The sequence below is a fragment of the Porites lutea genome, chromosome 3, assembly GCF_958299795.1.
Source record: "Porites lutea chromosome 3, jaPorLute2.1, whole genome shotgun sequence".
Lineage (NCBI taxonomy): Eukaryota > Metazoa > Cnidaria > Anthozoa > Scleractinia > Poritidae > Porites > Porites lutea.
Window position 1 is genome coordinate 6,528,888 of NC_133203.1, and position 15,803 is coordinate 6,544,690.

At 38.0% G+C, this 15,803-nt stretch overlaps 2 protein-coding genes across 2 annotated transcripts in view; one reads left to right on the forward strand and one right to left on the reverse strand.

Annotated features, from left to right (window-relative positions):
* LOC140930305 (uncharacterized) overlaps positions 1 to 15,803 on the forward strand; it is a 280,280-nt gene that overhangs the window by 28,133 nt on the left and 236,344 nt on the right. The window lies entirely within an intron of this gene.
* LOC140931493 (melanocortin receptor 4-like) lies at positions 14,246 to 15,175 on the reverse strand. The gene has a single exon (XM_073381303.1). The coding sequence runs from the start codon at positions 15,173 to 15,175 to the stop codon at positions 14,246 to 14,248; it is 930 nt and encodes a 309-aa protein (XP_073237404.1).

Here is a 15,803-nt window from a genome sequence, read left to right on the forward strand (position 1 = left end):
GTTATAGGTCGAGTGTAAACAGAAATTCAGTGTTATGGTTGGTGTAAATTTGAAGGGTTGAAACACCGAATCAAATTGTATAAAACAAGGCAACCCAGAAAACAATGCAAGGGGAAGGTTTTGCGACACAAGTATTGCAAACAAAACAATAAACTGTCATGAAAGATATTAATCATCGTGGATAATGTGTATAAAGAGTTTTTGGTGTGGTCCTTTTCATTAAGTTCCAATTACCTCTCTGTCCATAATTGACATGTGAGCTGTTTCCTGCTGAGAAGAACCGTTTGTTTAATTGCAAATGCTCAGTATAGAAAATAGAACTTTAATTTATTCTAATATATATATTTAGCCAGGGCTAAAAGCGAAGCTCCTATTAACTCGAATTTATAATTCAAATCAAACAATAAACTTTTATTCCACAAATCAGTTAACTTTAGAGCACATTCATGTGACTTTTGAGGGAAAGACTACGTGATTTTCGGGAAAAATAATTTGCAAACAGTCCAAGCTAAGAGTGAACTTAATCTTACATCGAGTTGATAGCCTTTATATGTACACCCAAAAAATAGCAATCATCTTCGATCACATTTAAGAGCCATAATGGCTCTTGATCACAGTAGATTATGCCTGGAAAACAAATCAGGCCGAATTTTTTGCGTTCGACATGTTTACTTTACAAAATCTTGCCAACAAGTCCAGGGACGTGTAAACCAACCTTTTATACTTTTTGTACATCACATCTGAGGTGAAACAGTACCATGAGGCGCCGTTTTCATCGTACAGACCTCGGACAGAATGCAGTGTTTCACACTTTTGCAATACAAATTGCACTCATTCAATATTCAGGACGATCAAAGCAAGCGTGGGCTAGCTTTTAGCGAAACCGTCAAAAAAATTTCTAAAATCACCTATACGGCTAGCCGGTTCTCACTTTTGACAAGTCGACTGTTTAAATTAAGATTAATATAGTTATACGCTTCAACACAATAAAGAATTTATTATGTTTATTTTTTATTTAATGATTCTATAACGATCTGTAATCTTCAAAAGCGTATGATACGCGCGGCATTTTGACTACTCCTGCTAGCGATGTTCATGAGCGACTGAAAACAAACGGCACAGCGATTAAAATTGCAAAAGAGACTACGAACAATCTATAAAGAAAGGGAAAACAATAAGGTGAAACATATACAGAGACAACAATTTTCATTCACGAAGACAAGTAATATAGATTTAGCCAGGGCTAAAAGCGAAGCTCCCATTAATAAATTTGTAATTTCAATCAAACAATAAACTTTTATTCCACAAATCAGTTCACTTTAGAGCACATTCATGTGACTTTTGTTTTGAGGGATAAAGGCTAAGTGATTTGAGAGAAAAATAATTTGCTAACAGTCCAAGAGTGCACCAAACCTTACATCGAGTTGACGGCCTTATGTACACCCAAAAAATAGCAATCATCTACGATCGCATTTAACGTCCATAATGGCTCTTGATCACAGTACATTAGGCCTGGAAAACAAATACTTGGAAAGCAAATCCGGCAGAATTTTTTCCGTTTGACAAGTTTGCTTTACAAAATCTCGCTAACAAATCTGGGGGCGTGTAAACCAACCTTTTTGTACTATGAGGCGCTGTTTTTATCATACAGACCTCAGACAGAATGCAGTATTTCACAGTTTTGAAATATAAATTACACTCATTCAATATTCAGGACGATCGAAGCACGCGTGGGCTTTTAGCGAAACCGCTAAAAAAATTTTCTAAAATCACCTATATAACGGCCAGCCAGTTGCAAGCTGTGGAGTGTTTGAATGAACATTAATAGAGTTACACTTCAACATAATAAAGAATTTATTGTGTTTTTTTTTATTTAATGGTTTTATAACACAAGCGTTTAAAACGCGCGACGTTTTGAGTACTCCTGCAACTGAAAACATTAACGGCAAATTGCAAGAGAGACTACTAACAATCAATAAAAGAAATATAATTCGGTGAAACATTTACACTGTAAGAGAGACAACAATTTTCATTCACGAAGACAATTACGTATTAAAGTGTCTCTAAGAATCCTGAGTCTTTATGGTTAAAGCCTAAGTTTATGTTTTAAAGCCGGCTTCCCGGTGTTTGTTCTTTTCAAAGATGAACTCGAGGCGAGAAAATTGCTCAAAGCTTTCTTTCTACAGCCAAAATAAAAACGCAACGTTTTTTTCTTTCTATTTGCGGTGAGAAAATATCGACTAAAGACTTTTTAAAGTTCTGCAAGCTTAAATCAAACTTCATACTAGAGGTAAGATGATTATCTCAAATCTTAATTCAAACATGCATAAACTATAGCCTCATAAACTGCGCTCGGCTTCATGAAATTAGATATATGAAAAAAACAAACACAAATACAATAATTACTCAGGCAGCTCCTGGAAGCTACATCGCTTCAGACTTTTCAATCAAGCAAGGTGAAAAACGAAAACGAATCGATGCCATCCGAAATCGGATTTCCGACTTTGACAGGCGACGTATTTCTCAACCAAAAACCCAATAGACAAACTAGCCATGAATAACAGAAGACTCTTGATAGTAGCTGAATTTCATTTCGTACATCCAGTAGAACAAGACAGTTAAAAACATCACAAGTTGACACAAAACTCTGTCAGCTTCAGCTGTCACAGTAAACAAGTTTCAAGATGCTGCATAAATTTTCCTCATGAACTCACCTGTCAAATTTTGACCAATCAGAGCATAAAAATTGGACGTAGAGCGTGACCAACGCGTTCACGGACAACTAAAAACAACAACTGGCAAAGCGATCATGTAAGAACGAGATCTTGACAAACAATCAAGACAAGAAATATAAGACGAAGAACCATTTAAAGGTCAACAATTTTTATTCCCGAAGACGTGTTTTAGAGTAAAGCTGAGTCACGAATAGATTTAAATTAAGCCTTAAGTTTTAAGCCGCCTTCGCCGTGTTTGCTATTTTGCAAGATGAACTCCAGGCAAGAATATCGCTCAAAGTTTTCTTTAACAAACAATAGGATAACTAAACTATTTTTCAGAACTTTTTCTTCTAGCCGCGGTCAGAAAACGTCTAAAGACTTTTTAAGTTCTTTACTAGATCAGATAAATTGATTCAAACCTTACAAATGTGCGTAAAATGACGGCATAAACATGAAAAAAGAAAACACATAAAAAGCAATAAAATTACTCAAGCTTACCGGTCGAGATGCAGCACGGAAACCCATCAAGTAAGGCCAGAATCGCTTAAGATTTTTCGCAAGGTCCAGCAAGGCGAAGCAAGGTTACTAAAAGTAGCTTATTTTTGAAAACGATGATTCCCGATTTCTTTTTGTCGTGCGGCGGATTTCTCAACCACAACCCAGTAAACAAGCCAGCCAAGAAAACCAAAAAAAATGTTGATAGCTGCTGTATTTCATTTTGTAGATCCAGTGCAAAAAGACAGGTAAATACATCAAAAGATGACTCAAAACTCTGTCAGCTTCAGCTATCAGTGAACAAGTCGCAGATGCTACATAAATTTTCCACTTGAATCCTCTTCGCTAGCGCGCCTGTTAATTCTTACTCTATGCGTTTCTCTTCTTCTCTTTCCCGTCGCTTTTCACTTACAAGCAAATAGTTCCAATCCAATCCGCTATTGTTTGTTGCCATAACAATTTCTTCGGAACAGGTTACTAGAAACTGAGCTCCCCGGACAAAATCCTTATGCAATGAGGTAGTTCCGTTGAAGTAAACATGTTTTTGAACGCGACGACAGCCACGTCATTTCTTGCACGATTTCCCGCCAGGAAACAGGTGGGTTGCACAAATGCATCGCGCGGTTTATAACATACTCCTCCCCCGGACGGGCTGACACCTGATTCCCTTCCCTCCCCCGCAAAGAGTGTACGGGCGTACGCTACGTCATAACCAAATTTTCTCGGATGGATGGTTTACCAAATTTTACCAAATTTTTATTATATGTAGGGCAAAACGACTGGTCTTTCATCTGAGCCCGCGAGATGGTCATGTGATAATTGTCAGCGGATGTCTGATTTTGACAGCTGTCAATCTAATTGTACTCATACGGATGGCTTACAAAACTGAAAGGCTAGTCAAGTTGTGCAAGATCTATTGTGACATTTGACATCGGCTTACATGAAGTGTGTGTACGGACGGGCGGGCGTACGCTACGTCATAACCAAATTTTCTCGGATGGATAGTTTACCAAATTTTGTTACCCATGGTGCTCCGCTGCGCGCGCTTCGCGCGCGGGAGCTCCGCTATTAAAGTGTCTCTGAAAATCCTTGTTTACGTTTTAAGCCGGCTTCCCGGTGTTTGCTTTTTTCAAAGATGAACTTGAGGCAAGAAAATCGCTCAAAGCTTTCTTTTACAGCCAGGATTAAACCAAATATTCTTTGGAACGTTTTCTTTCTATTTGCGGTGAGAAAATGTCTAACGGCTTTTTAAAGTTCCATAAGCTTATAATCAAACCTGATACTCGGTCACTCTCGGTCAGATCATTGTCTCAAATCTTACAAACGTGCATAAACCAAATAGCCGCGTAAACTACGCTCGACTTCATTAAATTAGATATAAAAAACAAACATCAAATACAATAATTACTCAGGCTTACCTTTCGAGATGCACTGAAAACTATCAAGTAAGGCCAGAATCGCTTCAGACTTTTCAACCGTCTTACGCATCAAGCAAGGTGAAAAACGAAAACGATGCCATCCGAAATCGGATTTCCGACTTTGCCAAAGCGACGTATTTCTCAACCAAAAACCCAATAAACAAACTAGCCATGAATAACAGAAGACTCTTGATAGCAGCTGAATTTCACTTTGTACATTCAGTGGAAAAAGACAGTTAAAAACATCACAAGTTGACACAAAACTCTGTCAGCTTCAGCTGTCAAAGTAAACAAGTTTCAAGATGCTGCATAAATTTTCCGTTCTAACTCACCTGTCAAATTTTGACCAATCAGAGTATAAAAATTGGACGTAGAGCGTGACCAACGCGTGACCTTGGTGAGAAAAGTCAAAAGCAACTAGCATGTCCTCCCTGCCTGTAAAAACTGGCTTAATTTTTAGCTGCCGAGGTCAGTTTGAAATCAAAATTTTAATTGTGCGGCACATATAAAACACAACATAATTCATATGAATTGAAAAATTAAACTTGAGCCTGCAATCATTTGAAAACTAGTAACTTGTCAGCGGATAACTTCAAAAAGATACTCGACCTCGATGGGTCGACACCTGAGCCCGCGATACGATCAGGTGATACTGATCAGCGGATGCCCTGTTTTGACAGCTGTCAATTGATCACAAGATTGATGTGCAATATGTCTGCAATCTCAGTCTTCCTGTGCTCCCAAACTAGCTAGAAAGTGTGAGATTGAACATTGGTTGCCCTGTGGTGCGGACGGACGGGCGGGCGGGCTGAGGGCGGTGTACGGTCACGTGATTACCAAATTTTCTGGGATGGGTAGATTTACTTACCCATGGTGCTCCGCAGGCGCGCTTCGCGCGCCAGAGCTCCGCTTAAACGTTGAAAGGGCGTGTTTTTCCTCTAAATCAGTTTAACCGTCCAGCGAAATTTTTGAAACATTATAAAACACAGATGGATTTTGTTTAGTTCTGTTCTTTTATTTAAACTTTTAAGGAATTTGACGCAAGGTTTCAGTTTTGATAGGTTTAGCACCCATTTCGTTGTTGACAGGTATGTCCGCTTAGCGAGTCTTTTTAGTCTCTCAAGCTGGTGAGGTTTTTATAAATGGACTGGAGCCTAACATTTTTGATACTTTTCGTCTTCCTTCGTCTTTCTTTGAGATTTGTCTCAAATGTGCTCTCGCAACGGTTTTTCTGACTGGAAATGGCGCAGAGCGAACCCAAATGACCTTGCTTATTTGTAAACTCTTTTCGAATGCCTACGAGCATATGTGTTCGTCTCTAAAGAGTGTTAAGATTGCAACTTCCGCTGTAGGCGTACGTCGTAGGACGCGTCTTATTTCGTACCCACATTTCCCACGGCCAAGCGAAAGGGAGACTTCACTTTTTTTAATGGGGACATGCATACAGTTGTAAACAACTACTTTGACTGGCGATTGTTGGGATTGAAATCGATTACACCTTGAAAATTGGCCATTTTGTCACATTGTTACTTATTCTTTGGCAGTTATCGGCACAGTCACGGTTGTAAGGATATTTCTTGAAAACGATAAGGTTCTTTCACCATAGCTAACATTGTGCGTTAAAGGGGAAAAATGCTTTTAGGTTTCTCTCTGTAAAAAGTTATTTGTCGATGAAAAGCAGAGCCGAGTTTCATTACATAAATGCTCTAAAGGCGTCTTCTTTTCTCGCAGTTCACAGAGACCAGATCCAATTTCGAAGAGACCAATCTTAGGTAGGTAGTTAATATAACAAATCGCATTGCAACCCGATGTTTAAAATGCTGAACTGAAATTCACATTATACGTTTCCTTGGTCTTTTTGCGCTGCAAGTCTATTGGTTTTCTTGCTTAATTCCATTTCGTAGAAGTTGTAGAAGGAATTAAGATCAAAGGTGTCTTTTTGTTTCTCTTTCCAGCCAGACCAATTCCGATGTCGAATACGCCAATCTTTCTCTTTCACACGTTTCCTTAGTCTTTGTAGCATAGCAAGTCCATTGCATTTTCTCACTTAATTTCGTTTCAAAAAAACTTTGCATTACATTTTTAGTTAAAACTTTCCTGAAGTTACGGTCTTTTCTTATTTCATATTCTCGTTCATGCGAATTATTTTCTTCACTGTGTTTTTTACAATTTGGCGAATCTCTCGGTACCGCCAGCAATAAACAAGAGGATTTAATGATGAATTCAGGCAAACGAAGAATTCCGACGCAAATTGAGCGACGATAAACGAGATTTCAGTGTTGTTTGTCATGTACAGTATGGTACAGGGAAAAAAAGGAAAATAACAAGCTAAAAAAACTACTGAGACAAATAGACTATTATAGGCGGATTTTCTTTGTTTCTGTGCCTCCCTTGTTTGGGCATTTTGAAGCTAGTTTTGACTGTATATCTGATTCTGATGATATTTGACAACTTTGTAAATTCGAACATATACCACGGTAGTTAGAATATATCCTGTTACGGTAATAACCACAGCTACCATTTCCATTTCTTTTGGAAAGAAAATAAATAGGAAGGCGAGGACGCAACTTATTATCCATACAGACACCAACACTATTGTAATACGTCTGGGTGTGAAAAGCTCCTGATATCGCAAATGGAGCGAAAAAGCAAAAAGTCTATCAAATGCAATGAAAACAACATTCAGGAAAGATGCAGCGACGAGAAGATACATAAAATAATAAAGCACGCGTAAAACCGTTGGACAAAGGTATGCTAAGTTGCCTCCTCTTGACGCCATCTTCCACACCACGGCAAAGATAATAGCGTCCATAAGCTGCGGCAACAATCCAACTGCAAGATCAGAGAAAGCCAGACTTATGAACATCTACCTGACGTTGGCTGGTATCGTTTAGGCTTTTATTAAAGCGCGGATAACTAAAAGATTTCCAAGAGTCGCCACGAGGGAAAATGTAAAGTGTGAAACACAGAAAGCAGGGATGGAAGATCTGCTGTGGTGAACAAGTTTTAAAAAGGAATCAAGCATTTGACTGCAGTACTGTTCAGCCATGGTTTAACTTGTCAAAATATATAGATGAGTTTTTCCTTTTGGTAACATATCCACATTAATTACCCTCTCGGTTAATTGGCTACCTTTCAAAAAAGCCATCTGCTGTTAACGTTATATTGCCGGTTCATTAACTAGAGCTTTAGACTCAATGTTTATAGTTAGAGTGCAAACAGAAATTCTTATTGTTGGTACAAAATTTTAAGGTTTGAAACACCGAATCAAATTGTAAACAAGGCCAACTCAGAAAACAATGCAAGGGGAAGGCTTTGCGACATTAGTATTAAAAACAAAGCAATTAAACACCGTAATATATAGCCCTTTTCCATCAATTTCCATTTACCTCTCTGTCCATAATTGACTTGCGAGCTACTCTCTGCTAAGAGGAACCACTTGTTTCATTGAAAACGATCGGTATGAAAATAGAACGTTAAATCATTGGAAACGTTGAAAGAGCAAGTCTTTTTTCTTAACTGATCCGACCAGCAAATGATTTACACATAGTAAAAAAATGATGGATTTTGTTCAATTCTATCCTTTTATTTAAACTTCTAAGCAATCTTTCAGTTTGAAAAATTTAGCACTTGTTCCTTAGTTCAAGGTGTCGTCAGCGAGGCTTTTGAGTCTTCAAAGCCAGTGATGTTTTTAAAAAAGGATTGGAAATTAATTAGCCTCAACTGGGGACTCACGACGGTGTTATGTAGTCTGAATAGACTAGCGCACAGCGAGCCCAAATAACCTTACTCGTTTGGACGCCCTTCCCCACCAAATGCCAAAAAATCAGGATTCCAGTGTATAAATATGCAACTGTCTTTCGCTCTCGATTGCCCAGAATAAAATGATACGCATCTTGAAAGTAACACGTTCGTCACGTTCTTGTGTCTCCGACATCAGTCAGTGGAATTTGAAATACTTTTTCTCGACGAAGATCTAAAACCATTTTGTGCAAGAACTATACTTGTCACATATTAACCCTTTAAATTGTAATGTCTATATTCAAATTCTCATTTGTTGTCCCTATACATTTCCTATAATAGTAGTTGGGAGAAGTTGTTAAGGAATCTGTGTGATCATGTCCATAATTCTCATGACCACTCCGTTTTCTAAAGCACAGGTATTACAAGTAGAAATTTGATGCTGATCAATCTTAGAGCTCAAAGGGCTAAGGACATTTAGATCATCACATGACAAGATCCTCATAACTTTGTTCCTGTGATAAATTTGTGAAAGTTATAACGGTGACCACTTTACTAGTCATGTGTCGTTTCCCAATTTCTTAACATTATTTCCATTTTCCATTTTAATAATAATAATAATAATGGTAGTAGGTTTTTATGGCCCATTTAAAGAATTCTCAATGCGGTTACAATAGTAAATAAAGTCTAAGTGAAACTATATATAGTATTTATTCCTAAAAAGAAAAGTGTTTAAACGTTGCTTAAAAGTAGAAACAGATTGGGAGTTTTTGATATGATCAGGTAGACTGTTCCAGATTATCGGTGTATAATATGAAAATGAGCGGTGTCCATAAGCCACGGTATTAACAGAAGGAACTTGTAAAAGCAATCTATTAGATGAGCGGAGTAAACGAGCCGGCTGGTATTTGAGAAGGAGTGAAGGTAAATAGTAAGGAGCTAAATCGTTTAAATTTTTAAATGTTAAAAGTAATATTTTAAAATCGATGCGTGCGCCAATACAAAGCCAGTTTTGTAATAGACTATTCTTTTTCGTTTTATATTTTTTATGTTGTTTTGGACTAAGGCAAGTCAATTAGTTTTCTCACTAAACTTCGTTTTCCAGACTTCGCAAAAACACTGAAAAGACTGACAGTTCAAACTACCCAGATCTTTAATTCCTTCCTTATGACATGTTCTCGTTCATGTGAAATATTTGTTTTACTGTGCTTTTCACACTTTGGCGAATCTCTGGGTAGCGCCAACTATAAACAAAAGGATTTAATGATGAATTCAGGTAAATCAAGAACATAGACCCAAAATGAGCTACGAGAAATGAAATTTCAGAAGTGTTAGTCAAATACAATATTGTGCAAGGCAAAAAGGGAAAATAACAAGCTAAGAAAACTACAGAGACAAATAAACTATTGTAAGCGGACTTCCTTTGTCGGTGTGCCTCTCTTGTTTGGGCATTTTGAAGCTGATTTTGACTGTATATCTGATTCTGATGATATCTGACAACTTTGTAAAGACGAATGTACGCCACGGTTGTCAGAACATATCCTATAACGGAAATAACGCCAGCTGTCATTTCAATGCCTTTCGGGAGGAAAATAAACAGGAAGGGAAACACGCAGCTTGTTAACCATAAAGACACCAACACTACTGTAACACGTCTGGGCGTGACAAGCTCCTGATATCGCAGATGGAGCGAAACAGCGAGAAGTCTATCTAATGCAATGATAATAACACTCAGAGAAGATGCAGTGGCGAGAAGATACAGAAAATATAAATGCACAATCAAAACTGCTGGACAAAAGAAGGCTAAGTCGTCTCCACTTGACGCCATCTTCAACATCATGGCGCTCATAGTAGCGGTCATTAGCTGCGGTAACAATCCAACTGCAAGATCAGAGAAAGCCAGACTTAGGAACATCTTCTTGACGGTGGCTGGTATCGTTGAGGTCTTTATTAAGGCGCGGATGGCCAAAAGATTTCCCAGAGTCGCCACGAGGGAAAGTACAAAGTTTAAGAGACAGAAATCAAGGAAGAAACTTCTCCTGTGGGAAACCAGTTTAATCCAATAAGCCAGAAATCGAGGGGTGCAGGTCTGTTCAGCCATAGTTTTACTTGTCACGATATGCATGTATTTTTCGTGGTTAAAACTGATATCTACCTTAATTACCCCTCCTTTTATTAGCTTTTTTTCACTTCGGCCATCTGCTGTAGCGCGTAATAAAGCCAGTTCATTAACCAAAGCCTTAGACTTAATGTTATAGGTAGAGTACAAACAGAAATTCAGTGTTATTGTTGGTATAGATTTTTAAGGGTTGAAACACCGAATCAAATTGTACAAAACAAGGCCAACCCAGAAAACAATGCAAGGGGAAGGTTTTGCAACACTAGCATTGAAAACAAAGGAATGAAACACCGCAATTTATAAAATAACTAAGATAGTACGCGCGCTCTTATTGGCTGAGAGGAGTGTTTGCATGTGAGTATGTAAACATGGTTGTGGCGTCAAGATGTTTTGCTTTTCGCACGCTAATCACGCAAGCGCGAATTTGACAAAGTCCAAGTTTACTTTAATTACCTATTCCTTGGTCGGCTGAAACTTGGAAAATCGTTACAAAGAAAGTGTGTCAATTTTTTTTCGCTTAAGCTGACATTTGAAGCGAGAAAAGTCCGTATTTTGGAAAGCATCTTTTTGCAAAACGAGAACTGATTACGCGTGCAAGACTTCGTTTATTTTGTTTAGTTCTGTTTTTTTTTTTGTACTATCACGCTTGTGATCGCTAAGGTTTTTGAGCCGTAGCAAACACAGTTTTGTCCATAAAAAGGGGAAAATCTTCTTAAATTTTTCTCTTTAAGAAGTTAGTTGACAATGGAAAAGGGAACTGAGTTTTATTGAGTAGGTGCGCTAAAGGTGTCTTCTTTTTTCGCAATTGGGAGAGACCAGATCGTGTTTTGAAGAATTCAATTTTAAGTAGGTAGTTACTACAAAAATCGCCTTCCATCCCAATGTTTAAAATGCTGAATTGAAATTCACTTTTGTAGGTTAGTCTTTTTCCGCTGTAAGTCCATTACATTTCGTGGAAGATGTAGACGGAATTTAGTTCAAAGGTGTCTGTTTTCAGGTTCTCTATTAAGAGACCAATTCCAATAGCAGCGACCAATCTTCTTCCGTCTACAACACCTTTCCTTGGTCTTTGGGCAAAGCAAGTCCATTTGCCACTTTTGAAACGATTAGGGCCGAAATATTTCCCGCAATTTTTTCTGGGTCTGTTACTCAGGTGGGGACGCGCCCATCAGCGCGGTCATTTTTGGTCATTTTTCCCTTGTCCCTAGTAACAGTCCAAGAAGTCTTTGCGAAAGTTAACTCGTCCCAGTGTCCTTCTACAATTGCTCGTTCTTTCCAAATTTCGTCTCGTAGAACGTCGCATCCTCACGTCATATTCTCGTCCAAACGAAGTATTTTCTTGATTGTGCTTTTTACAATTTGGCGAATCTCTCGGTACGGCAGCAATAAACAATAGGATTTAATGATGAATTCAGGCAAATTAAGAATAACGACGCATATTTAGCTATGAGAAACGAAATTTTAGAAGTATTAGTCAAGTACAATATTACAGAAGGCAAATAATGAAGATAACAAACTAGAAAAACAAAATAGACAAATAAAGCATTATAAGCGGACTTCCTTTGTCTTAGTGCCTCCCTTGTTTGTGCATTTTGAAGCTGATTTTGACTGTATATCTGATTCTGGTGAAATTTGACGACTTTGTAAATACGAACATACGCCACTGTTGTCAGAAAATACCCTACCAGTAAAATAACTGCAGCTACCATTTCATTGCTTTTCGGAAGAAAAATGTATATCAAGGCAGTGATAAAACTTGTTAACAATATAGATATCAACACTATAGTGACACGTTTGGTTGGACAAGCTCTTGATATCGCAGATGGAGCGAAACAGCGAGAGGAGGAGCGAAACAGCGAGAGGACTGTCGAGTGCAATGGTGGAGACAGTTAGGAGAGATGCAGCGCAGAAAAAAAAAGAAGAGATAAGACGACAAATTTATAACTGTTGGACAGAGTGACGTTAAGTTGTAGTCTTCTTTTAATGCTGTCTTCAGTATCGCGGCATAAGTAATGCCAGCCATTAGCTGCGACACCAGTCCGAAGATCAGAGAAAGCCAGACTAAGGAATAGCTTCTTCTCGTTGGCTGGTATTGATGAAGGTTTGAATAAGGCGCAAATTAGTAAAATATTTCCGAGACTTGTCACGAGAGAAAACGCTAAGTGTGAAACACAGAGAGAAAAGAAGAAAGTTTCTCTGTAAGGGGCAAGTTGTAGAAAACCTTCCAACGTTCGATTGCAGTACTGTTCAGCCATTTTTTATCTTGCCGGTTGTTTTTCAAGCATTTTACCTTTGTCGCCCCCTCTCCGTTCGTTTTATAAAATCGCCGACTACTTTGACGGTCGATGCTAATGAAGACGGTTTAATATGCCTCAAACGCAGTGTGTATTGTTTGTAGAGTACAGGGTTGTATGGTCGTTTATTGACATACGTAATGAAAACACAACGTTTAAAATGTTCAATGCATGGTTCGTTTCCATCAAGTTCCAATTACCTCTTTGTTGATATCTGAGATGCGAGTAGTTTCAAGCTGGGAAAGATGTGCTGGTTTAACTATAAAAGGTTAAAGCATTCTAAAAAGTTGAAACGGCGAGATTTTTCTCCGAGATTTTTCTCTCAATTTAACCGACCAGCCGGAAATCTTTGAAACATAAGAAAGTAGTGATGGATTTTTTTTTAATTCTATTCGTTTTAAAATTCTAAGCCATCCGACGCAAACTTTCAGTTTGACAAATGTAACACCTGTTTCGTTGTTTAATGTGACGTCAGCGAGGGTTTTGCGTTTTCAAAGCCGGTGAGGTTTCTGGAAAGGACTTGAACCTAATAGTTTGGGCCTTTCTCATCAGTCAGTGTAATTTGAAATGCTTTTTCTTGGCAAAGATCTATGACCACATATTTAAATTCTCATTTGTTGTCCCTATACATTTCCTATAAGTGTAGTTGGAAGAAGTTGTTAAAGAATCTGTGTGATCATGTCCATAATTCTCATGACCACTCCGTTTTCTAAAGCATAGGTATTACAAGAAGAACTTTGATGCTGATCAATCTTAGGGCTTAAAGGGCTAAGCCAGTTGGACCATCACCATGACAAGATCCTTATAACTTTGTTCCTGTGATAAATTAGTGAAAGTTATGACGGTGACCACTTCACTAGTCATGTGTCGTTTCCCAATTTCTCAACACCATTTCCATTTTAATAATAATAATAGTAATAGTAGTAGTAGGTTTTTATGGGGCATTTAAAGAATTCTCAATGCGATTACAACAGTAAATAAAGTCTAAGTGAAACTATATATAGTAATTATTCCTAAAACGAAAAGTTTTTAAACGTTGCTTTAAAGTAGAAACAGATTCAGATTTTTTTATTTGATCAGGTAGACTGTTCCAGATTATCGGTGTATAATATGAAAATGAGCGGTGTCCATAAGCCACGGTATTAACAGAAGGAACTTGTAAAACACTCTATTAGATGAGCGGAGTAAACGAGCCGGCTGGTATTTGAGAAGGAGTGAAGATAAATAGTAAGGAGCTAAATCGTTTAAAATTTTAATTGTTAAAAGCAATATTTTAAAATTGATGCGTGCGCCAATAGGAAGCCAGTTTTGTAATAGACTCTTCTTTTTCGTTTTACATTTTTTATTTTGTTTTGCCGTAAAGCAAGTCCATTAGTTCTCTTACTAAATTTCGTTTTCCAGACTTCGCAAAGACACTGAAAAGACTGTCAGTTCAAACTACCCAGATCTTTAATTCCTTCCTTATGACATGTTCTCGTTCATGTGAAATATTTGCTTTACCGTGCTTTTTACTCTTTGGCGAATCTCTGGGTACCGCCAACAATAAATAAAAGGATTTAATGATGAATTCAGGTAAATCAAGAATATCGACGCAAAATTAGCTTCGAGAAATGAAATTTCAGAAGTGTTTGTCCAATACAATATTGTACTAGGGAAAAAAGGAAGATAACAAGCTAAGAAAACTACAGAGACAAATAAACTATTATAGGCGGATTTTCTTTGTTTCTGTGCCTCTGCTGTTTGGGCAGTTTGAAGTTGATTTTGACCGTATATCTGATTCTGATGATATCTGACAACTTTGTAAATACGAACATACGCAAGGGTTGTCAGAACATATCCTATAACGGTAATAACCGCAGCCACTGCAATGCCTTTCAGAAGGAAAATATATAGGAAGGCAGAGACGCAACTTGTTAACCATAAAGACACCAACACTATTGTAACACGTGTGGGCGTGACAAGTTCCTGATATCGCAGGTGGAGCGAAACAGCGAGAAGTCTATCCAATGCAATGACCATAACATTCAGGAAAGATGCAACGGCGAGAAGATGCATAAAATATAATAACACAATCAAAACTGTTGGACAAAAGAAGGCTAAGTCGTCTTCACTTGATGCCATCTTCAACAACACGGCACTGATAATAGCAGTGATTAGCTGCGGACACAATCCAACTGCAAGATCAGAGAAAGCCAGACTTAGGAACAGCTTCTTGATGGTAGCTGGTATCGTTGAGGTCTTCATTAAGGCGCGGATGACTAAAAGATTTCCTAGAGTCGCCACGAGGGAAAATACAAAGTTTAAAACACAGAAACCAAGGGAGAAACTTCTCCTTTGGGAAACCAGTTTAACGGAATAATCCAGAAATCGAGTGCAGGTCTGTTCAGCCATAGTTTTGTCACAATATTCATGTATTTGTCGTGGTCAAAACTGATATCTACCTCAATTACCCCCTCCTTTTATTAGCTACTTTCATATCGGCCATCTGCTGTAGCGCGTAATAAAGCCGGTTCATTAACCAAAGCCTTAGACTTAATGTTATAGGTAGAGTGCAAACAGAAATTCATTGTTATTGTTGGGAGATATTTAAGGGTTGAAACACCGACTGAATCAAATTGTACAAAACAAGGCCAACCCAGAAAACAATGCAAGGGGAAGGTTTTGCAACACTAGCATTGAAAACAAAAGAATGAAACACTATATATAGCAATATATAGGGTCCTTTCCATAAAGTTCCAATTACCTCTCTGTCCATAATTGAAATGTGAGCTGTCTCCAAATTTCGCCTCATAGAACGTCACATCCTCACGTCATGTTCTCGTCCAAACGAAGTATTTTCTTCATTGAGCTTTTTACAATTTGGCGAATCTCTCGATACCGCCAGCAATAAGCAATGGGATTTAATGATGAATTCAGGCGAATTAAGAATAACGACGCATATCTGGCTATGAGAAACGAAAGTTCAGAAGTATTAGTCAAGTACAATATTACAGAAGGCGAATAAGGAAGATAACAAACT

Excerpts from the sequence above, each read along its gene's own strand:
- LOC140931493 (XM_073381303.1), bottom strand. The coding sequence starts at position 15,175 with ATGGCTGAACAGACCTGCACTCGATTTCTGGATTATTCCGTTAAACTG.